Genomic DNA, 24,806 nt, shown 5'->3' on the forward strand with positions numbered 1-24,806 from the left:
ACATTGATGCACCATATATAATCAATGGATACTCAAGGATGAAGAAGAAAAGGCAGCACTCAACTCTATACTCACTCCCAAGATAAATGTTGGGTAAGCGAGAAGAGTGACGATGAAATGACTTTTACGAAAGTAATAAAAATTCTCTGGATGTGACCAAAAAAAAAAGCTTAATCAGATTCAGAAACCAAAATAACAGAAAGACATAGTACATGTCAATGTTAAAATTGAACTGAACTGATGAATTGAATATAAAATTTAGGCCACAGGCCAAGCACTGGGACCTATGAGGTCATTCAGATCTAAAACCAATGTTGAAACAATTGTCAAGAGAGGGTCAGTTCACAGATTATACATTCAGAATAAAACTAGCAAATTACTTACGATTTCGGTACCAATGCGTCAGGTCATAGGTCATTGCTTATCTGTTCTTCATATCCTATATATATATATATATATATATATATATATATATATATATATATATATATATATATATGAGAAAATATTAACTTCCTTTGTATAATTTTATCTTCTTGTCTTCGGTAACGGTAGTTTAAAGGATACACTTTTTTCGTCTTGTTGACTGCCAGCTGTTTTAATCACGGTGTGAAAAGCGACCAAACCACCTTGTTACCAAACTGCTAGCTTGGTTTGTGAACAATTTACGGCCAGATGGTTTAGGATTAGGAAGATAGGGCTAGTGTTGAGGGCGAGGTGTCAGGAATGCGAGAGATTGATGGTTTAGGATCAAGAAGACGAGGCTGGTGTTGAGGGCGAGAAATCAGGAATGTGAGAGACTGATGGTTTAGGATCAGGAAGATGAGGCTGGTGTTGAGGGCGAGAAATCAGGAACGTAAGAGATTGAGGGTTTAGGATCAGGAAGATGAGGCTGGTGTTGAGGGCGAGGTGTCAGGAACGTAAGAGATTGAGGGTTTAGGATAAAGAAGATAGGGCTGGTGTTGAAGGCCTAGTCAGGTGTCTTCTAACCTCTTCTTCGTTCTTGGTCCTTATTTTGGAATTTCTTAAGTATATCAGTACGATGTCTGCTCTGTTTCCTGCATTGTGGCACACTGAAAATCTTCAGTAAACGAGGGAACAATGTTGCTAAAGAGAAGTACCAGAGCTGTGAAATTTGGCCATCTTCCGTACAAGATTTAGTTAGAAACTGACCAGCTGATAATTGTAATAATGCTATGTTCTTGTTTTACGTTTTGGATAAAATTTAACCAGATATTCACAGAAAACTGTAAGCTTTTTATTATGACATTAACATTTCTTAGCACATATAGTTTTATTTCAGTATCTAAAGCCAAGTTAATCTAAATTCCGAGAATGATTTTCCTCGGAATCACGTACGTAGATCAGACGGCGTTGTTTTCATAATGTTCTCGTAATCAGGATGAAAAATCCAAGAAGATAAGAGATTCCCACGAAATAGAAAACTCCTTGGAGTTGACTGAGACTGATAGGTTTGCTTCTAGAACCTGATGGGGCTCTTAGTAATTTACTTAAATGCTGTTTTCGAAAGAACACAACTACTTCTTCCTGCCATTTCTTCATGATTCCGGATTCATAGATATGTAACATATCAGTGTTGAAGCGCTGGGTTAAAGGGGACTTTCTAGGGAGGATCATGGCTATGTTAAAATTGATGAGACACTGGCGTCCAAGACGTATTGTTGTTAGTCCTCCATAAGTAAATCGGGAACCCTGCTGAAGTTGTAAAAATTCTTGGTTCTCCACAAAAGCAAATTTACCTTTCTCGACATCATTGAAAACAGTGTAAAAATCCACATCCGACTCTAACTTGTCCACCAGAGCAAGAACAGCTTGCTCTGGAGCTGCTGAAAACTGTGTTTTCCAGAATGAGTGCCCTCCAATTCTCAAGCCGCTAGACACTAACTCTTCGATAGTATCTATGGGCTGGGACATTCTGACAACAGAGAGAAAGGCCACCAGGTTTGCTGAATATCCTGTAGATATAATGAGACTGAATAACCAAATAAACCCAAGAAGCATGCGAGAAGGTGGGAAAAGAGGCGTTAGTTGTAAAGGGCGCACAGTGAACGCACCAACAATGTAAAGGTAATTATATGATAAACTCTGGAAATCTCTTGCTTCTGGGTTGTGGCTAAAGGAGGCCACCAAATAAACTACTATTCCACACACAAGAAGAGATATTCCTATGGATACCCAGGTGTCCCAGGCAAAAGGGAGTAGTGGAGACTGCCAGTTAATTAAAGGTTTGGGCGATGGAGCCACAAAACAAGCAGGCATAAAGTTGTAAGGGTAAGAGAAATCAACTTCCATCCAACGGAAATGGTCTGTGAAGACATTGCAAATCCCAATGTCAACGTGTTCATAAAGGACTTTGTTCATAAGCCCATCCCAAGTACCATTCGTGTACTTTGTGCCCCACTTTTCTGAAGAGTTGACCTCGACGAATTCGACTTGAAAGTTTTTTGTTTGAGCAAGTGCAAGCACAACCCCCATATCCACTCCCATTCTCTTCAGGATTTGTCCATTAGCATCACGTTCATAGGTGACACTCGGGGCATGCTCGAAGGTAGCCACTTTGATTATTGCTCCTTGCAAGTTCTTGAGTTTGTTCGGGAAGAGTTCCGTGCCTCTAATGAAAGCACCACCCCTCCAAGTATCAGCCAGAGTTATGACAGAATACTCTGAATACAGGGTGTTTGTCCAGACAAGCGAATGAGCACCACTCTTTTGCACTATTAGTAGGTTTTCTGTTTTCTTAAAGTTATACAAGCTGGCTAAGTCAACAGGGAATAGGATATTGTTATCAGATACCAGGACAATAACAAATTTGGCTCGGTAATTCCAGTAGTGTGGTGGGTGGTCGTCAGGTCCATCGTAGGGGTGTTAAAAGTAATCAGTCCCAGTTGCAGCATGCTGATAAAAAGCCACCCTCAGGAGAGAAGAACAATGTATCCATCACACTGGGTCATCTTCCAGCTGTCGTCTTTCAGCAGTGTTTCTGGGGCAATGAGGTAGATCTGTAAATAAAAGAGAAACAATACAATTAGGCTTATGGGTAAACTGAATTTATATAAAAATAATCAAGCTTGCCAGCTAATCATAGTAAACACAAAAATATTAGATACCACTAAAAGCTGAATTTATATACTTACTAAGGTTATGCACACATAAAAAATCCTATGCGAGAAAGTTTGCAAAAGTATGTGCGTGGGTGTGTATCCATCTTTTCCTCCCAAACAGCTGCACCTAGCCAGTTGCAAATTGGTCTTTATAAAATTTTTCATGAGGAATTTTGTGCGATGCATTCAAGTTTACATGGTTATTGCTTTAAAGACCAATAGTACCTAAATCTACACGTTACAATAGATGTGTGAATGGCTTCTAATTCACACAGCAAATCTACTTCAACTGCAGAGTTACAACACCAATAATAATATTATTTCTTTGCAGAACGTGTCAATACTTCAGTCTCAGTATCAACTGGGAGGAGTCTGGCAAAGAAATTCCATAACTGGGTGTCCTCGAGTCTGAGATTTCAAGAGGACCATGACCTTAGGCTACCCAACTTAGCATAAGAATAGGTAAACATACTCTACATGGAGATGGACTCCCTAAATCCACATCCCTGTACCGTATTCTTTCGTTGTTTGTGTTTGAGTCTATGTGTAGCTACAAAATCACATGGAAATAAGTATCCTAACACGAAAACTAATTTCTCATAGACATATCAAGGAAACTTATGACTAAGCGAGTCCTTGATATAAATAAAATAAAATTGGCTTCGGTTTACCAGTGTTCAAAATGCTTTTGCAATGTCATTAAACTAATATACCAATGGAAAGAAAATTTGCCGTAGTTTTACAGGGTGTCAAAAATGTATGTCTACCCAAAAAGATTTTTGCAATAGCATTTTAATGGCAAAATATGGCAGTTTTTGTTCTGGCCAGCTTCCGCTCGCAATTCCGACCTTTTGTTATGATTATTTTGCTTTGTTTTTTTACCATGCTTCAATCAAGTAGGCTTAATCACCTTTAAAAGAACAAAATTTTAGGATCCTTGCCTGAAAACTAACTTTACAGAACCCACCTACAGAGGAATGTTCCTAACTCCAAGTGAATTTAGTGACAGATGGGCATACTGCGGTATTACACAGCAACTAGCCTATAACGAGACACAATGTTCCAGATACGAGTATTTCTATTTGTGCATGTATTTATTATGCGAGTGGTAAAGGGAAATCAACAGTTTTCATTCAGTAACATAGAGTCTAAATAAAACAAGCTGCCACTTCTGCATGGCCCTAAAAAAAACTAAACTACTTACCAACCTTGTAACTTCAAAGTCTATGACTGTAAACGTGTTCTTGTTGTCTTTGGCTATTGCAGTTTCGTTTAACGAATGTTAAGCAACAAATTGTGTGTATTGTGTGTTAATATTGTTGTGTATTGTGTATTATTATTATTATTATTATTATTTTATTTTAGAGTATCGGGCCGCACTTTATACATCTGCATGCTAAAGTCTTGCAAAGATTCTACTCCTTTCTTTGAGGTAAAATCTTTACTGCATAGTACGTCAAAATTATAAAAAGCTAAATATCTTATTCTTTATGCAAATATAAATGATCGGAAACTAACAATTTATAGAGAGAGTATAAACTTTGAAGGTAAATTTTGCTCTATACACTACCAGGCTTGAATATCCAGGCAACATACTGCAGTCACATAGGCTATATATAAACCTGGGTAACTGCTGCTATCGAAAGTCTTAGGTGGCATTTGCATATCTATTCAGACAATATTCAATGGTTCTCTTCTTCCTAATTCTACAAATTTTCACAGATTACTTGGCAACGCTGACATACCTTGACCGGCAGATGGGCAATCGATTTCCTCAGTTCAAGTGCATGCAAGTCAAGTCCTTGTTCGTAGAAAATGGCAAGGGAGCAGTGACGTAGGTAAACATTGACTATCGCAGCCACTGGTTCATTTGTAGCCAAGAGGTCACTCTGTTCGGAGTACATGAAACATGATGAGATAAACAGGTAAATCACAATCACAGGAGAAATAATAGCTTATTAACAGTCAAATCTGTGACAGGATTTACAGTATTCTTGGCATGAAAGCAATATTGATCTAGATAACGGAATCTGATTGCGATAACAATTCAAGCGGCCGATTCTCTTGACCTAAAACGAGAGATGTTCTAACCTGACCTGACCTTAATGAAGCTAGTTGTGGAAGGACACCGTTTGTGCCGTCCGTTAAAGGTTTAGTTTTAGAATAAAATTTCTTAACACAAATCATGAGTTTACGGCGTAGCAATGGATAATCAGTTAAGACCAACACTAGCTGATGCTTTCCCTGTTCATGATGAAGACGCGAGATTGAATGAGTGTCTCTAGTTATAGATTCTATTTTGTACTGTTAGTACTTTCTTATCTGACTGACTTATGTACGTACATTGCTATAACTAACATAAAAAACTACATTTATATAAATATAAAAACGTACTTTTTTATCCGACTGACTTATGTACGAAGATGTAAAGATTAAGAACGTATCATCAAAACATACCGTTTTTACACCAGAGGCTTGAACTCCTCGAGACATTTTTTTTTTTACTTTTATTGAGAAAATGTACATAGTTTTGCACATAGTTTTCTTTTATAGAATCATACTTTTATATTATATACATATACCTTTTTATGTTATTTACCACAATGTGGTATGACTTATCAACCACACTGTGCTAATGTTTTTAACAATTCTCTAAAATTAAATTTTCGTCATAGATATCTCTACTTATCAAATATGCATAAATGAAAGATAGTGTGATCAATAAGGTAATATCAAACTGGGTTAAAGGAAATGCATATAGTATATAAGATTTTTAACCTGTAATATCGCAACGATATTACAGGTACGAATGAAGAAGCTGTGATGATGACTAACATACTGGCACAATGAGCTAAATTTTCCTTAATGTATTTCATTAAGAACTAATGAAAAAATTTTTAGTGTATGAAGTGTGCTTCACATTACTCAACCTTCGCATGAACCAATAACAGGATGAATGTAAGTGAAAGACAACGAGAGACCCAAACACATATTCTATCACGTTTCATTATTTCATCATCATTATGCGCCATTTATCATACGCAGCCGTCTTGGTGCCTTTGAAAACAAGCACCTTAATGGACCATTCTCTCGAATTATGAATCCAGATGTGGAGATTACAATAAATAATTAACAAGTTCAAGTTGAGGTACAAAATAATAACTGTCATAGTTCCAGCTAACATTTAAATTAATTTACTACTGGGCAAAGCAGAAGCGGTTCAATCTATCAAATGCAAAAAGAATTTCGGGACCATTAAATGTCTCATTTACTGTCATTCTTGGTTCTAAACGCCTTCAGAAACATTATACATTCGTTCCCTCTCATTTTCTTTGTTCCAACGGTCTGTATGTTTGTTCGTAGTGTCTCCTCATATGTGTTGTGAATGTCTACGATTATGTAGCAGTCCTTCGTCAATGGCTTAGAAATAAAGCCGAAGCCAGTTAGGACCTACGCCCAGTCTTTTATTTTTTTCCCAACAGCAATGAGTAATATACAAATTACTTTGCAGGGTAATTATAATCAACCACACACACACACACAAATATGTATATTTATACATATATATGTATGTGTGTAAATAAAAAATATATATATACATAATATATGTATATATGTGGGTGTGTGTGTGTGTATGTATTTGATTATAATCATTCTTGATACTTGATTTTCATATATGAAATACCACAGGGAGGAAATGAAAAATGGTAGTAATTCCTGACGGGGATGGGCTTTATTGCTAAGCCATATTCAGAGGAATGACTCGAAGTGGTAGAAATTGAACAGATATATGCTAGCAAGAGAGTACAAACGAACAAATAGTAGATTGCTGGAAATGAAGTATTTGCACCTGACGGGTGTTTCGTAGGTCAACTTTTTACCAATCTGAGTATCTATAAAGTTTTCCAAACCTTCTTGTCGTTTTGGGCAAGGCAATGGTGGTGCGCGGCGTTTCCATATGTTTCTGGGCAGTTGATTTTGTAAACGAATGCAATACCAACCTACAACACGCTAAAATAATCAATCTCAAATTTACTTTTATCTGATATTATGACCTCCTGCAAAATTTCTGCACTCGGTAATATTGTCAACAATGTTTGGAAACATTGAAACATTTTGAAGTACGTTGTCAGTTTTCCTAAAGGAATCAGGGTCAAGACAGAGTCATGATGTGTTGTCTATTTGTTAGTGCTGCTCAAAACTGTATAAACTTGCCAAAAAAAAGTAGAGATTCAGAACTAAATTCCCTCTTTATGTCCAACATAAAAAATAAATAAATAAATAAAAACGTATAACATCACACAAACAGAAAAAACACATTGGTAATAAATCTATGATCTCTGACCAAATACTTACATCAAGGACTGAGACGTTTGTGGGATACATTCCATTTGATCGTCGTCGCTCGAAAATATGTTGATTTTGGGGCTCTCTAAGGCCTTTGATTCCTTGCATCACAGCGAGACCGTTTCCCCTGTCGTTACATCGATCTTGTCGACGAGGATTAGCTCCCACAAGGGCGTCTGCGACTTCAGCGCATTCTCGGTCACCAGCTTCAGTAGAATTGAATTTATTCCGGTCCTCGAAGGACTTAGGCCTAATCACAGGGCTTTCGACCAGGGAAGCAAAAACAGCTATTGGATGCGTTCCTCCGGCGTCAAAGAAGAACGAAACGAAAAAGAGGGCAATCTGAGCTTCCCTCACGGGGGCGAGATGATTCATTTGGACGACGCAATTGTAGATCTTCGTGGCGCGTTTTCTTGGTAAGTCACCTGCTAGTTTTTGCCGCTTGAATAAATAGGAGCCTTCATCGATTTCAAGGGGCTGTAACGTCATTGGTCCACTTAGCTCCGCCCTGTTCTGGTTGATTTTGGTTTAGAGATCTCTTTCACTCCCTTTTTAAAGATATGGCTTGCCCGATGAGGTATACAATATACTAAGGAACACAGAATCTGGTTACATTCGACAGCTGACAGCTAAGTCGGATATGTACTACTCAATGCTTCGACCTAACTGGATATTGCACATGCGAGTGAGAGTTAAGGCACTGAGTATTTTATAATTAAGTGAAGGCTAAATGAAGCAAAGCTCAAAAATTTGCTTTTAGAAGGTCAAAAAGATAATTATTTCATACAATAAAAAATCATAATATATAAGAACGAAGGAATACTTTTCAAGGTGAAAATATCATAAATCTTTCAAAAGCCAGCTTCTCTTTCAGGCTTCTAATGCAGCTAAGACAGTACTACTTATATGTGAAAATAGCCGCAATTTATTTGCTGCATAAGTTGTCGGATGACTGCCATTTTCGAAAGATCAAACTAATCACAGAATAAGTGATCTCAAAAGTCAGTTCCATTATGCGCATAATACTGTAATCGTCTTCTGAAGTCCCCGAGAGCTGCAATTACGAGACCGTCGGCTATTTTCCATTTTTTTCTCAGCACTCGGAAACTTATTTGAACGCATTTCAGCGAGAGAAAGAATAATAAAATTAAAAGCAAACTGTAAATAAAATCATTATTGTTATTGAATATAGAATTTAGGCCGAAGGCCAAGCACCGGGGCCTATGCGGTCATTCAGCCCTGAAACGAAAATTGGCAGTAAAAGGTTTGAAAGGCGTAACAGAAGGCAAACCTCGCAGTTGCACTATGAATCAATTGTCAAGAGAGGGTGGAAAGTAAAAATGGAAGAGAACAGGAAGGGAGGTACAGTAAAAGGAACGAAAGAGGTTGCAACTAGGGGCCGAAGGCACGCTGCATAGAACCTTAAGTACTGGCACCACCCTCCTACGGCGTTTACCGTATATGAATGGAATATCAAGAATGATTATGAAGATCATTTCACACAGATGCTAGTGTTCTCCAGCATGTCATAAGTTCTCCACGAGTTATGACGAATTAGCATGACACATCATCATGATGCACCGAGAATGTACTGCGACTTGATGAGAAACAACATTACTGTAATACTAACTCACTCCATAAATGATTTTCATTGGAGTGATTCAATGAAGTTGGTGTGTTGGGTAAAACTTTTATAATAAATCGTAATTTTCATATCGGATTCTCAAGTTCGTCGTGGAATATCTTATTTTTGTAGACACTGCCAATGAACAGTTTACAGAGCCCATTAAATCAGATCAATGAAATTATTCAAATCGAATTAAATTGCAATGCATTTTATGCCCAGGTCGAAAATGGAAATGCGTTTCCATTTTTTAGATCAAGCATACGAGTTTGTAGCTTTAATTACATTTAAGACTAGCAATGCACGTGGGTGTAATGCTGTCAGCATTAAATACGAAGGATAATTTCTCATTCTCGCGTTTGTAGACAGCCTTCTCAAATCACAATAATTCAGGATTATTCTTGAGACCTGTTCAAGTTTTGAACTTTTATATCTCACGGAAGAACTGTATAAAATGAATAAAATTGACATGATGGGTAAACTGACTTCTCATCAATCTATTCTAAAGTCAAGTCTAATACTAATTGCAATGTATACCAATATCCTTTTTTTAAATATAGCCTAGTTCAAACCCTACGCCAGCATCGTCACTGTATACTGGAGTTAAATGAAGATAAATGGGAATGTACTAGTGCCCTGGTTGGGAGTGTGGCATAGGTAACGATGATGTCACGAAGAAGGTCTAAGTCAATTGCTCACTTTGTTTATTATCTGCATCTACTCGAAGGTGTAGTACTAAATATGTGGAGTATCGCCGGGACGCCGTTTTTGGTACTAGCCTCGAGGATAAAAATATTATATACACCGATTTTCTATATTATTGGTGGACTCAGATTATATTAATAAACGGATAACTTCGTGCGGCCTCTACTTTACATTTACCATACGGTGTTTAGTACTAGCAACTCCGAGTAGGTGACGCCTAGATAACAAAGTCAAGTAGCACATATAAGTCTATTTCTGCTCATACGTCGAACTCACATACATTTACTAAAGCCGGAATACCTCCATCTTCACCATCGTAGCCAAGTATTTGTACGTTTATTGCGTTTTCAGGCTGAAATATATAATGAACTGTGGAATCTACAGGTCACTTTTTACTGGATATGTACACAGTATTTATTTGCCATGATGCCCTCTTACCTTTTCGATTTCTTCACATCTCGGGTTCCAGGCTTCGTAGTGACACTTTCTTTAGCTACCTTGCTTGCTCCATTTACTCTTCAGTGCATCTCCTATGTTATTCTGCTTTCCATAAGAGTTGGTTCCCGCAATTAACCACCTCCACTTTTCGAAGTTCCTCCTATCTTTCTGACTAGCATTTGCCTGCATAACTTTACTGTTAATTACATTCGTTTTCGGCTTTACTCTTCTGTATAAAACACCAAAAGTCAAATTTTCTTATTTTTTGTCAAAACTTGATAAGATTGATACAGAGAATCTATCATATAGTTTGTATTTGTTGCAAAAGTGTTATTTTACGTATATTATAAAAATTAGATTTTTAAAAATAAAAAACGCAAAGAAAATGGGATATTTATACTGATTTTTGAACTGCTAAGGGTAACTTATTCTTAAAGAAAAGGCATTTTTCTTATGGTTTTTAAGTGAAGTAAACTTAACAAAGATGAATAATTTGGCCTAATTGCCTCTCTATAAATCTTAGCTCCAGGTATTACGCTAATATGCGGAATGGAAAAACGACAGTAAAATAAAAAAAATAAAAAATTCACGTAAAAATCACTAGAAAACTACGTAAAGCACACGGACTTAAAACCATCCTAAAAAAACAAATACTGACCATGTGAAAAGAGCCTAGTAGCCTAACCCCAACAACACTGTTATATACACAACCATCGAAGTTAGCCTAATGGTAAAAAAAAACTTGATTTACACATATCATCATGTATAGGCCTAATGATTTCACACCTTATGCACGTAAAATCGGAACATTCAAGTAATTTTATAAAATATTTCCCCATCAATATCCGAATTTTGACAATAGGGCCAGGCCATTTTTCTGCAAACACTTTCAATATAATCATATTTCATAATACAGTATTAACCAATGGTTGTGTCAACAGGATTTCCACTGAATAACGAATTGCATACGATAGAATGTGTTATGGATAAACTTTCAGATGATTTTCTTTTCTATTACGCTTCACTTGTTTCCTTGGTCTAGCCATCTTGAAATAACTGCAGATTAATCTAATTACACGATTTTAAGTGGAAAAACACGAAGGAATGTAATAAACTTTCGGACTTCTGTCACTCACTGTTCCGTAGACCAAATGTAAACAAACTGACATGGAGACAGAGACATGAAACGACGTGAGGGTCAAAATAGTTGCTTGGCAAGTACCCGCCTGTAGTATGAAATGACTGGAGGACAAACGTTTACCTGTCCGAGGGAGGTAAACATTGCAAAAAAGAGAAAATCCGAAAGCAATAAAGAAATTCCGATATTTAACGTTTTAACAGCAGTCAAAAATGACCGCGTGGAATTTGCATGCCGGGTGGTATCTAAATATGAGAGCGCGCAAACGCGCTAAACCCCACCAAAAATGAAAGTACCATTTTCATGGTATGCTATGCGTTGCTTATCTAGATTTTGGTTCGACGAATTATTTACCTAAAATATAGGGTTTAGGGTAAACCTTTTCGTTAGACCTTTGCTTCTTTTTCTCTTTAATTTCATAAATGGGAACTGGATGAACCTTACCTTCATTACTCTAATATCTGTTGCTGTGGTTACCCTTCTTTTCTTCCAAATCCTTTTCTGCGCTCCTGATGACTTTCTTGCCTCAGACTTCACGCGTCCGGAATTCAGCAGTATAGTTTTCTTAGACCTTTGCCACTTTTACTCTTTATACTTCTTAAAAAAAAGGGGGTAGGTCAACAATCCATTCATTTAATCTATAATTTGTTTCCATAGTCCCACTTTTCTTCCAAATCCTCCAGTACAAGAGTGAAACAATCAAATACGTAGGGTAATGTCATGGAAATGAATACACTATCATTCTGTTTTACTCCTACATAAAATAAAAGGCGTTGGTAGAAGCACTTTAAAGGCCGCTTCCTCCGACTATTAAATAAGGTGCCCAGGAAGAATACTGCTAAAACTAGATCATTCCTAAGGAGAACAGAGAGATGAATAGTAAAGTACATTTTATTCTAGAAATCATAGCCTATATCTGCCAAACAAAAATGGCCCTAATCTATGGACAGCATGATCGATTTAAGGTTACTAGGGAATTAAAAAAAAAAAAAACACGCAAGATGGTAGGACCAATTTTGTTGAGAGCCTTTACCCTTCATTCATTCATTTACACAGTCACAGTAATTGTGTGGGAAATAATAATTATGTCTTAAAAAATTACTTTATCCTTTTGTAGAAAAAAAAACAGCGCTAATTTTTATTCACTAATGTGTGATAAAAAAAAAACTGATTTAAGCATGAAGCAAATAAAAAAAATTACAATTTCCCAGTCGATCAAAGGAAAATTTGATCGTAAATGAACAGAAAAGGCCTTTGTTATATTGATAAAAAAGACTAATACCTGTAAGATCTTACAAAGCAGGCTGCCCACTGAAGACAATTCAGATTTGTCTAGTTGCTCTCATTAACATCAACGTAAATGGGATTCGATACTCCTTCTTCTGTGACTTCAGAAGAAGGGTCAATCTCCGCGCCGTTCGGGAGATTCTCCTGCGAAACCTTCCGTTCTCTCAGACCAGGCAGAGGCAGCCTTCCTCGATTCCTGTAGTAATGCAACGCCAGATTCTGGCGCTGATGGAGATAAACTCCCGCCATTACCACTCCCACAACGATCAGGAACAAGAGGAATCCGAGAATCCACGAAGACGTGGAGTTGATTTGGAGGGCCAAAGGTTGCTGGGGCTTGATGACTAAAAACAGCTGGGAAAGTCAAAATAGATTGGTTTTACCATCTAACATCTTTTTGTCATGTAACTTGAATACATCTCTCTCTCTCTCTCTCTCTCTCTCTCTCTCTCTCTCTCTCTCTCTCTCTCTCTTTCTTTCTCCCTCTCTCTCTCTCACACACACACACACATCTGACAGTAATTTTTAGATGTCACGAAATAAAGATAATGAGGAAAACATATTATTCGAGTAAATTACCTCTCCTAATTAGCTAAAACACTGAGAACATTAAGCTGAGTATACTTTAAAAAAACTACTTGCCATTTTGAATGGAAACTATTTCCTCTCACTGGCTCGGAATTCATTCACCAACTGACAGCTATTTCGCACAGTTGCTGACATGCGCTGAGCAAGAACACTAAGAGTAATAGTTCCAGTTCAGGGAATGGGTGCATTTAATAATTCGTGCCTGTTGACTGCTGATTCCCTTGACATTTTCGCCATTAGGCTGATCTCTGCCTCGAAGTTTATCTTATCACTTAGGGGTGGCCATTACAAAATGTTGTGTTGTATTACCTGAATATTGCTATTGCAAGAAAGTACATCGCTTTACATTGCCATTGCTATTATGATTTCCCATTACCTGGGATTGCTGACACTAGGGAGTATTTTGTATTATGTGCTTATAACTACCGCAAGCAAGTGCGACATATTATGTGGTATTACCTGGTGATTGCTGTTACAAAAAAAAGTAAGTCGTATACCCTTGGATTGCTATTACAAACTACTAGGCCCTGTTACCAGGGAATTGCTATTGCAAAGGGTTATTTATTATTTCTTGGCGACTGGTCTTGCAAAGAACATGTTGCATGATCTAGAAATTGCTATTGGGCGAGGGTGTGTCTCATTATCTGCAGATTGCTGTCTAAGGAAATATGTAGCATTACTTGGCCATTGCTTTTACAAGTGAATATGTAGTTCTACCCGGTGACTATTATTGCCAAACAATATGCAGAATAACCATGAGATTACCATTTCAAGAACCTGTTACCTGCAGATTGCTATTGCATGAAAGTATGTGGTATTGCCACGGAGTTAATAGGCATGCAAGAGAATGTAGTATTGCCTTGGGAATATTATGGCAAGAGAGCGTGGAGTATTACAGGAAGATTACTACTTTAAGAGATTAATGTCACATTACCTGGGGATTGCCGCAGGAAGCGTGGAAAGGAGTTGTCGATATGTTCATAGCGATGTCCGTCGGATCTTGAACGCGGAACGTGTTCTCTTCCAGCGATGTCCTTTTGTGGCAGATCAGACCCTCGAGAGCGCCGGGCTCCCAGTTGGCAATTTCGTTCTTATCAAATATGACGTCTCCCGTCACCGCAACCTGGAAGAAACGAAATTAATAGGTTCAGTGTCCTTTGGTGGACTAATTAATGTTAGTTTTAAATCATGCACGCCCACATTCACACACGCAGACACACACATCCCCGTTAGGGGCGGGAAGTGAGGGGCTGTGCCGTCAGTGCACCTTACGCGCTGCACTGCAAGCATCACTTGAAGTTCTTTGCAGCGTCCCTTCCTTAGGTCTCTAGCTGCAACCCCTTTCATTCCTGTTACTGTACCTCCGTTCATATTCTCTTCCATCCATCTTACTTTCCACCCCTCTCTTTGCAACTGTTTCAACATGATTTTCAACGCTGAATGACCTCATGGGTCCTAGTGCTTGGCCTGTGGCGCCTAAATTTTATATTCAGTTCAATTCAGTTTACAGACACACTGGCTAATTAAACTAACCAACCGTCCAATGCAGCGCAACTCAACGGCCTCCATCATAAGCCGCCTCTTCTTCACTCTTGCTGTCCAACCTCTCGAAATGCGACTTCCTAGTGAAACTGGAGTTGTCTCCCGGTTCCACTCTGAGATCCTTGTGCTTCATCTCAACTGTTTCCTAGCTCTCTTTATCTCGCTGTCCAACTCTCTTTTTACACTGTCTTAAGTGCTTAATGTTTGTGACTAAGAAAAAATGTCTGGGTGATGTAATGAATGGAATGGAATGGAAGGAATATATAGAAATACAGAGATTAGGCCAAAGGCCAAGCAATGAGCCCTATGAGGTCATTCAGCGCTGGAAAGGAAATTAAGAGTAGGTGGGTTTGAAAGGTGTAACGGGAGGAAAACCTCTCAGTTGCACTAGGAAATATTTGTTTGGAGAGGGTGGACAGCTAGATGGAAGAAAGATAATATGAATGGAGGTACAGTAAAAGGAATGAAAGGGGTTGCAGCTAGGGTCTGAAGGGACGCTGCAAAGAACCTTTAGTAATGCCTACAGTGCACCCCATGAGGTGCACTGAACATATATATATATGTATATATATATTTGTATGTATGTATATATATATATATATGTATATATATTTGTATATATTTATTTATATATAAATACATACATACATACGTATGTATATATATATATATATATATATATATATATATATATATATATATATATATACGTAGAAAAAATAGAAAATACATAAAACACAGGATGAAAGGTTTCCAAACAATACCTTGATGGCTTCTGTCTCCATTCTCTGGAAAACATTTTTCTGAATTGTCACATCTATATCACCGGCCAGGATTATGGCCTCCTTGTTCAAACTGCCGATTGTGCTGTTAACCACTTTTGCTATCTCCATGTCAGACTGAAAAGTAAAAGAAAAAGGCAAAATCAAAAACGTTTTTTGTTCATTGTAATCTGATTATTCAGATGAGCGAATCAACTAATATTCTAGGTCAGGGCCGTCCAACCCCATGCCCGTGGGCCAAAAGTGGCCCGTTTAATCTTGGAAGTGGCCCGCTAGAGAAAATTAAGTAAAAGTATATTTCTCTTTTTCATATCATAAAAATTGGATTTACTGCTTATCCTGAATAAAAGAATTATTCCTTGCAAAATCAATAACTACAAAGAAAAGTTTCATTGGCATCTTTGCGTGTTACATCACATTATACATTATATATATATATATATATATATATATATATATATATATATATATATATATACATGTATACATATACCTATACACACACATACACATAGATACACACAGGTGGCCTGCATGACTTCTTTGATTTTTCAGGAGTGGTCCTCAGACTAAATAATTTGACTGCCCTGTTCTAGGCTATAAGACAAAGAAACTGATGCAAAGCGTAATGGAATTTTCACTCAAGTAACAAAAACTGATACACGAACGTTTATACTATATAACACCCTCCTTTCAGTTACACAGACGGTAATCTCATATGACTACAGTAGCATGCATGAAATCCAAAATCAATCTTTCTGAATGTAATTTATATTATCTTTCCCTTGTTTTCAACGCTAGTAGATTTCTCAGTCTGCTTGATTAGTTACTTAACATCATAATTCTCCTATTTCAGATTTGTTAAGTAAGCATGTTTTGAAAAAAAAGAAAATAACATTACACTGACACACTCTCTCTCTCTCTCCTCTCGAACTGACCTTATGTGTGAGATTGAAAGTGCCAGAGCCGATAGTATCAATTGTGGTATTAGATATAACAAGGCCTGTCCAGGCATGGAGCTGTCTCTTGCTGAGGACGACAAATCCTTCTGTGGCTACGGAGCCTTCGAAGGAATGTATAGTTGAATCCTCAAAGACCAAATATCTCATCTGAAAAAGTAAAGAAAAAATAATTCTCGTGATATAATTTTAAGTCAGTCCAAAAAATATGCATTTATTTTCACTTGGAGTTCAGCTTATTATTAATAAGAATGAATTATGAATTAGCCTGTGCAGCCTTGAATACAGGATTAAGGTTTCTTACTTGCCGTGACCACCGTCTTGAAACTGGCGCCATCTTTAATCCTTTGTTTAATGAACTAAACTAACGATGTTCTCAATACCATATTATGCTCATTGCTGATACGAAAATTAAACGACATATTCTTTGGCAACTTGAATTTCAAGTCAGTGACCTCTGGGGGCTCTTTCCACATGAACAGGTCTATCTTCTGAATAATGATAATGATAATAATAATGACATACGTCACTGAAATTACTATCAAGTATTTAGTTACAACATTCCACCACTGCTTCCTGACCTGCATAAAGCTGTTCTGTGTGGATGTTGCAAAATCAATAATGAAATGGTTTGATCGACTTTGCATAGTATTTACTTCTTGCATACAGAAAATCTTGGTCTCCTCTTTGTCACCTGAATGATCCAGTCTGCCTCTTTCTACAAAATAGGTTGGTCATTATCTAAGAACAGATATCGATTTATGCTGCTTATAGTGACCAAGCTTGAATTAGCCAGCCATCTTGGTTTTGACATCATAAAAAGAAGAGTTATGTTGATCAGATCACCGTATGTATCGAGCAAGACGAATTGCCACTCACCCATAAAATGAGACCATGCGTTTTCAGCTCTAAAGGTAAGCTAGAACAGCTCTCTGGCGATATCAGCATGCTATGTTAATGGCTAACAAGAATAAGCAATGTACAGTCAGACAGTTATGATTACTGCTGTTTGTTTTTTAACCAATACTGGGCTACTCTACGTAATAGATCAGCAAGACATGAATATGAATGTGTTTAAAAAAATGCTGATTGTAAAGATTTAAGTCTGAAGACATTTTGCAAACTCACAAACCTCTTCCATGTTATGTAGAACACCTGCACGAAAGTTGCCAACTCGACTCTTCTTGATTCTCAAACCTCCTCGCGTCCTGTTACGAAGAAAATATTTGGGTACTTCTGGCACGTAACAGTCGCTGATACCAACTCCTGTGGATGTAAAGGTAAATTTGGAGGCTTTTTTCGCCTTATGTTCCTTGTATATATATATATATATATATATATATATATATATATATATATATATATATATATATATATATATATATATATATAAATTGATGTACGTTTATGAATTATCAACTCAGGCAGTCATTTCTGACATCCACTAAGACTCCTCCAGCTTGCAGACATATAGGTATTGTTTTCAAAAAATAACAGCGCTCAAATTCATTACCAACGAAAGTCTTGAATTTCTTGAATTTGTCCGTCTCCGGGTCAGGCATTGAGTCAAGAACGAGGGTCCCAGCGCCCCATATGTCCAGAGCGATGGAGGGCGACTGCATCAGCTCCCTGAGGAAGGCTTGGGTCACGTTGACTCTGGTCGCGTTCACGACCCTCACGTACGCGCTTCCTAGACTCATGTTGCGGAATGGATACAGGGCTTCGTTGAGCAAAACATCCTGTAATGTCAATAAGCAATGAGTAAAAGTCGGGATGCATTTTCCCGCGACGTAACCAAGTGCCGGGACCTTTCCCTGAAAAAAGCGGGACGCCATATCTTAAAAGCTAGCCATAGAATTTTCTTGGAAATAATCTCATTATGTTTCCCACACCCAAATTAGTCTAGGAGATGAGATCTAGTCTAACTTTGGGGCATGGCAAAAAAAAAAACGGGGCTGGTGCAATACTAGCATACAGGAATTTGCAGCAGGATGATATAAATTAAATTTAATGTTAAAATCGAGATTCAGTGTCAAAAAACCCAATCAAGTATATGAATTTAAACAAGGTAAAATCAATCATATTAATATTCTCTGAAATATCAATCAAATTAATGTTCTCTGAAATATCAAACTGAGACACGGGAACAGAAAAAAATAACAAATCTGTGGGTAAGGGCCCAATTTTTTTACATTGGTTTTTCTTTGTGAATCAAATAAAGAAAAATTTTTGTATGGTTTCTTAGTTATTTTTTGTTCGCAATTTGGTTCCCTGATTATGATACTTTCGAATCCAGTTATCCGCATAAGCACAATAGCTACGATTTCGTTGCAAAATCAGATCCAGTTCGATGTGATGAATGTGTAAGAAGCTCCCTTTCATTCGACCAAAAATGAAACCAATTTAATATAAAATAGTTATGATTATAGCAACAATTCCCATAGTAGCAAATGGAACTGTATCTGTCTTTCTATCTCTTTATTATTATTATTATTATTATTATTATTATTATTATTATTATTATTATTATTATTATTATTATTATTATTATTATTATTATCAAGAAGAAGAAGAAGAAGAAGAAGACCCTCTGTTAGTGTTGCAACATTAACAGAGATCTCCGTTTCAATGCATTAAGTCTTTTTATTTAATTTTTTTCTATCTTTCTTATGAATTCCTCTCTGTTGCAGGTCATGTATAATGTTCTCAGAATTCATGGGGCGAATACCTGAGCCTCAACTTTAAGCTCAGTAAAATTACGCCACAAGAAATCCAGTCAATTGTTCCTCCATAAATGATAAGCGAGCTTCATGCGGTATTAAACCATTGCTTATCTTTAAGACGAAGCTGGAGGGTTTTAGAAGGAATTCTTCTCTCGATAATAGTGCTAGGATGAACGTTTAAACACCCACTGATATCTGAACTTCTATAAATATCGCTCCAACTGAGATTGATAAGATCGTAGTGAATAAAACAAAAACTTCTTTCAGTTTTCTTCTGAAGATGGAAAGGGAAACCCACACTATTCCTGTGTATAACTTGTTTACTTGTAAATATTTACATATTACTTTAATCTCGAGTACTTTCAGGTCCTAACTGTGACCCTTTTTCAAGAGATGTGAAGGTAGTCAGGCTGGTTCATGAGAAGATTGCTGGGCCTTGAACCAATCTCAATTGGCCTGGGATTTCAAGAATACCTTTCTTGAAAAGCTAACATCAGGAGCAATCTGATCCATCTTTGCAGTATTCTTGATTAAACTGTGATCAGGTGAGCCCACAGGCGGACATACTCCACAAGGTACAATCCCTATAACATCTGTAAATGCAAGGTCAAGATGGGTGCCAGAGTTGTTGTGGGTTTATCTAAAAAGCTCACAACCAGAAATGGTGGAAGATTCGAGAGCAGCAACACCACCATGATTACCTGCGGCAGGAACTAAACAAAAACCGGGAAATCCTTATTTGTATGCTGAAGATGATCAAAGGTAACATCAACTCGATTCGTCCACGTTAGATAAACAAGTGAAAAATGCGCCAAAGTTTCTTCGGCGCAATCGAGTTTTCTGTACAGCGTATAATCAAGGCCACCGAAAATAGATCTATCTTTCGGTGGTCTCGGTATAATGCTGTATGAGCTGCGGCCCTTGAAACTTTAACCACGGTCCGGTGGTGGCCTGGCTTACAGTATATCGTTGCCAGAAGCGCGATTATGGCTAACTTTAACCTTAAATAAAATAAAAACTACTGAGGCTAGAGGGCTGCAATTTGGTATGTTTGATGACTGGAGGGTGGATGATCAACATACCAATTTGCAGCCGTCTGACCTCGGTGGATTTTAAGATCTGAGGGCGAACAGAAAAAGTGCGGTCGGATAGACAAAGCCGGCACAATAGCCTTCTCTTCGGAAAACTAAAAATGATTGCTCACAAAACGACGCGTTTAACATCCGCCATTCAGGAGCAATTTTCTTAGTTCTGGAAAATATTCAAAGGGTGATGATCGCCAAACATTAAATATATTCATGCATTTGGGACTGAGAGTAGTTCCTCGGATTTCATTTGCGATAATGAATTAGTTCCCAAATCGTTCAGTTCCCTATGCATGTTACTAAGCATCTTCAGGATTCCTTGGGTTTATGAACGGGAGTATGCAATCTTCTTTAGCGAAGCACTAAAACGATTTTCAGATGAGTAACAGTTATCTGAATATATTCCATAGTAAATTTCTATTTATTTCGGTACGTGCACTCTGTGGAAACTGCCTTGCATCCTCATTTCCTGAGGTTAACAGTTTTTAGCCAATGTAAATAAAATGTAAATGCAACTTCGCAAGGCACTTTCGTCATCGCCAAACTTGAACAACTTTTAGTGTATTTCATATATTTCGTCTTTTTTTCATATCTTCCTTTTCCTTAATTTTATAGGATTGGTTTGGCTGTTTGTTACAATTTATTAATAGTCTTACTCACTGAATGCTTTTTAAGCGAATCCAAAGTGATGTGAAACAAGACATTCGGCATAAAATCACTAAAAGTCATTGCTAAGGTTGAGATAGATACACAACAAAAATTCATTTCTATCTATAGTTTACTCAGATTTTTTGAAACTTTTTATTTACGAAACAGTGCATTAATTAATGCCTTGTGTATGAGCATGCTGGTTTTTCAATTGTTATTATTAGGATGCAATGCGCCTTGCGGTAGCTACCTTTTATTGGAAGAACCTATGGTAATATATATATATATATATATATATATATATATATATATATATATATATATATATATATATATATATATATATATTCACACAGATATATATACTGTACATATATATATACACACATGCATATATGCAGTACATATACATATATACATTATATATATGTGTGTATATGTGTGTTTGTGTGTGAGTACGTAAACAAACTCACCTCAGTGTTGTTGAAGCTGCACTTAATTTGGACAGATTCTCGACTTGCAGGCAATGGGGTCGACAAGCATTCGCAAAAGGAGTTGGGATCGTCATCGACTCCGGACGTGAGAGACGGACATTTCGCAATAACGACTTTTTTTTCCTCATCTTTGATCACATTTAAACCTTGAGTTACGACAGCGAGCTGGAAAGCAACGAGTTGCAACAACAAAATGGTCCTCATGTTTGTACTAACCAACATACTTGGAAGGAATGGACAAATTTGCTCATTTGAAATTGTTCGCACCTTGTTGCGATCAAACAGCGTTACGTTTATTGCTTTTAATTTGCGATTAGGGCCATCGGTGGTGTCTGTCAAATGCAGTACTGTTCTTTCTTTTTTGCTTCACGGACTTTTGCTGCGTTTCTGACTTAATCCTTGCACCACTGTCCGATTCCTTTCGATATAGATTCTTCACGGATTTGACACTTGCAACGACAGAAGTTAGGCAAAGTGCCAAATAACAGTTCCGATGAAAATTATCATAAACATCACTGATATAAACATCTCGATTAACTTTAAAAAAGAACTATACTTCAAAACAGAAGCAGCTGTACTGTGGCCACTGTTTTCTCAGAACAGGTTCCTTCCACGGAAGACAATTTTTTTTTGGCCAACCGAAAAACCTTTCACGGAGCACTCGGATTATTATCACTATAAAAGAAAAAGAAAAAATGGACTGGAAAGAAAGGAATAAAGGCGGATATCTATGCCTGAGAAGTCGAACTGGTCATTATAACTCTACAGTAAGTCCTGGAGTTGTAGGAGGGTATCTGCCTCGGCCTCAGTGCACTTGTTCTGCTCCTACGGGGTTACCCTCCTGGGGGCGTTATAGGCGGAGTCTGATAATATAGCTTGCTGTCGTCACCACCCAACCTTCCGTTAGGCAGAAACAATAAAGTTTATGCAGCGTGAGGGGGAAAAAGATATGCTAATTACTTCGCTACGATCGTGGGGGTAATGTGCATTCCAACTTTAGCTAAGTACATCTGAATTCGACGAGTATATGTATGCCCGGACAGTGATACTCTATTGTCCTTCCCCGTGGCCGAGTGATTTGGCTTAGCTTCAAACCATCCCCGCATGCTATGTGAGTTTTAATATATATATATATATATATATATATATATATATATATATATATATATATATATATATATATATATATATATATATATATATATATATACTGTATATATACATATATATACACATGTATATATGTATGAATATTTATATATGTATACATGTATATATATACATATATAAATATATAATTATATATAAAGAAAGAATAATAAAACAGCATAGAATTCAAATTGGAAATCTGATATTGTGTAATGACTTCAAATGCTTACCGAGTAGCACAGAACATGTCACACCATTCAGATAAGCTGAAGTTACCGATACTAGATGCGGTTTTAAAATAACAGTACGCATAAATTTTTTATTAACAGCTTTCAAAGATATGAAAAGGGACAAAATACGAAAGATGGAGTTGCCGTTAAATTTGAGAGGTTACCACGCAAAGAAAAATATAGTTGCCACGAACTGATTTTGACGTGGGTACCCGCGAGAGCGACCTGCTAAATGTTGCACATTTATGGGCATGTCTGAATGTGTAACTTCTGCGCAAATGCAGCAAAATAAGCTCATCCCCGTTCCTTCGGATGTGATACATTAGTGCAGTGGTTCTTAACATTTTTATTACCACGCCCCCTCTAAGAGTTGGGCCTTCCCTCCACGCCCCCTCTAAGAGTTGGTCCTTTCCTCCACGCCCCCCTTGTATCTATGAGTAAAACTCCCTCCAAGATTTAAAGGGAAATAAAAAAAAAAATAAGAGAAAGAGAAGGGGTTTCGAGGGATAGGGAGGGAGGTAAATAATACAAAACATGGAAAGCCCAACGAGTCTAACCAGAGTAGTAGACTAAAAGGAAACTAACTTTATGAGCCGATACGTTTGCATTTTTTCATAAACTTCTCAATATTAGTTCCTCAGTCTTGTTAAGAGAAGAGTGAATATAATTAGGGATTTTTTTTTATTTTTTCCTATGGCTCGCGCCTCCCCTGGAAATTGTTGAAAATAACAGGGGAGGGGAGAGAAAGACCAAAAAATAATATGTAACTAAAGTAAAACAGGAAAAATAAAGATGAATCGACTGAGGTGTATATATAAATTATATATATATATATATATATATATATATATATATATATATATATATATATATATATATATATATATATATATATATATATATATGTGTGTGTATATATATATAATATATATATATATATATATATATATATATATATATATATATATATATATATATATATATATATATATATATATATATATATATATATATATATATATATATATATATATATATATATATATATATATATATATATATATATATATATATATATATATATATATATATATGTATATATATATAATATATATATTGTAAAAGAGTAGCGCCAAAATACGCTAGGAAACTGTTCTCCTTTCCTGCTTTGGGTTGGTTTGAACCTTTGAAGGTCAGGGTATAGGGCTCAGAGAATATAATAGTTTGGGGACAGTAATCCGGCTTTGCACTGTTTTCTTTGGTACAGGGAAAGAAAATCGTTTTCTATGATATAGTCGTAATCGTCGACCTGGGTCAGGACATCGCCCCTACCCCTGTCCAGAAGCAATAAAAGGTCAGGGCCAGGACAGCTCTCTCACACGCGGTCGCTAGTTTAAGCCGAGCAGTCACGCCTTCTGCAGGAAATTGCCCTGCCCTCCGTTTTCCCTCGCCGCCACGTGGAGCCCATCGCCGCCCTTTGTGCCCCGTGTTCCATTCCACGTGGCCTTAGAAGACTGCAAGGGGATTGCAAGTCTCCCACACGCGAGCTGACATTAAACGGCGGCCTTTTCATCATCCCAAGGGCGCCCTTTTCCGCCCCAGTCTACGACTTGAAGAAATACCTTGGAGAGGGAGGCTACCATTTGTCCACGCCCCACACGTGGTTCTCGGCAGAAGACGCCGCCAGCCCTACGCCCTACAAATGTGGTAATGTACCCAAAACGAGTTGCTAGTCACGATTACTTAGCCCTTTGCATTTATTTATCTCTGGGCCTATAACTTTGTGTTCCCTGATATTCCTTGGTTCAAGCCAGGCCCACGTGTTCACAGCTTCTTTCCTCTGAGTCACAAGTAACGCCTCGGGAGTCCTTGGCGCCTTCAGTGCACCCCGAGTAATTCAATCCCCAAATTCCAGCATTAGATGTAACGTGGGTCCAAATATCGT

The 24,806-nt window shown here is 37.3% G+C and overlaps 3 protein-coding genes across 4 annotated transcripts in view; all 3 read right to left on the minus strand.

Annotated features, from left to right (window-relative positions):
• Window positions 1-1,236: 1,236 nt before the first annotated feature.
• LOC136847270 (ionotropic receptor 21a-like) lies at window positions 1,237-2,508 on the minus strand. The gene has a single exon (XM_067118796.1). It carries the CDS (start codon window positions 2,506-2,508, stop codon window positions 1,381-1,383), a length of 1,128 nt encoding a protein of 375 aa, XP_066974897.1. The 3' UTR covers window positions 1,237-1,380.
• LOC136847271 (uncharacterized) lies at window positions 1,237-9,624 on the minus strand. Its single transcript, XM_067118798.1, has 3 exons — window positions 7,479-9,624; window positions 4,868-5,011; window positions 1,237-3,020 (listed from the first exon to the last, which is right to left on the minus strand). Exons 1-3 carry the CDS (start codon window positions 7,956-7,958, stop codon window positions 2,934-2,936), a joined length of 711 nt encoding a protein of 236 aa, XP_066974899.1. The 5' UTR covers window positions 7,959-9,624; the 3' UTR covers window positions 1,237-2,933.
• A 2,627-nt stretch (window positions 9,625-12,251) lies between these two features.
• The window catches only part of LOC136847272 (uncharacterized), a 38,883-nt gene continuing 26,328 nt past the window's right edge, over window positions 12,252-24,806 (minus strand). Inside the window, exons 1-7 of one of the 2 annotated variants that reach the window (XM_067118799.1) lie at window positions 21,462-22,557; window positions 18,046-18,271; window positions 17,665-17,798; window positions 16,512-16,682; window positions 15,556-15,690; window positions 14,184-14,372; window positions 12,252-13,015 (exon numbers count right to left, since the gene is read on the minus strand). In XM_067118799.1, the coding sequence (XP_066974900.1) occupies window positions 12,707-13,015; window positions 14,184-14,372; window positions 15,556-15,690; window positions 16,512-16,682; window positions 17,665-17,798; window positions 18,046-18,271; window positions 21,462-21,704 (1,407 nt within the window). In that variant the 5' untranslated portion in view covers window positions 21,705-22,557 and the 3' untranslated portion in view covers window positions 12,252-12,706. Of the gene's footprint in view, window positions 13,016-14,183; window positions 14,373-15,555; window positions 15,691-16,511; window positions 16,683-17,664; window positions 17,799-18,045; window positions 18,272-21,461; window positions 22,558-24,806 lie in introns of those variants that run through there. The other variant, XM_067118800.1, reaches the window with a different exon arrangement.

The sequence above is a fragment of the Macrobrachium rosenbergii genome, chromosome 16 (genome assembly GCF_040412425.1).
Source record: "Macrobrachium rosenbergii isolate ZJJX-2024 chromosome 16, ASM4041242v1, whole genome shotgun sequence".
Taxonomy (NCBI): domain Eukaryota; kingdom Metazoa; phylum Arthropoda; class Malacostraca; order Decapoda; family Palaemonidae; genus Macrobrachium; species Macrobrachium rosenbergii.

Excerpts from the sequence above, each read along its gene's own strand:
- LOC136847270 (XM_067118796.1), bottom strand. The coding sequence starts at position 2,508 with ATGGGAGTGGATATGGGGGTTGTGCTTGCACTTGCTCAAACAAAAAAC.
- LOC136847271 (XM_067118798.1), bottom strand. The coding sequence starts at position 7,958 with ATGACGTTACAGCCCCTTGAAATCGATGAAGGCTCCTATTTATTCAAG. Across the intron at positions 5,012-7,478 it reads CAAACGTCTCAGTCCTTGAT|AGTGACCTCTTGGCTACAAA; the intron begins GTAAGTATTTGG and ends TACTCCGAACAG. Across the intron at positions 3,021-4,867 it reads TTGCCCATCTGCCGGTCAAG|ATCTACCTCATTGCCCCAGA; the intron begins GTATGTCAGCGT and ends TTTTATTTACAG.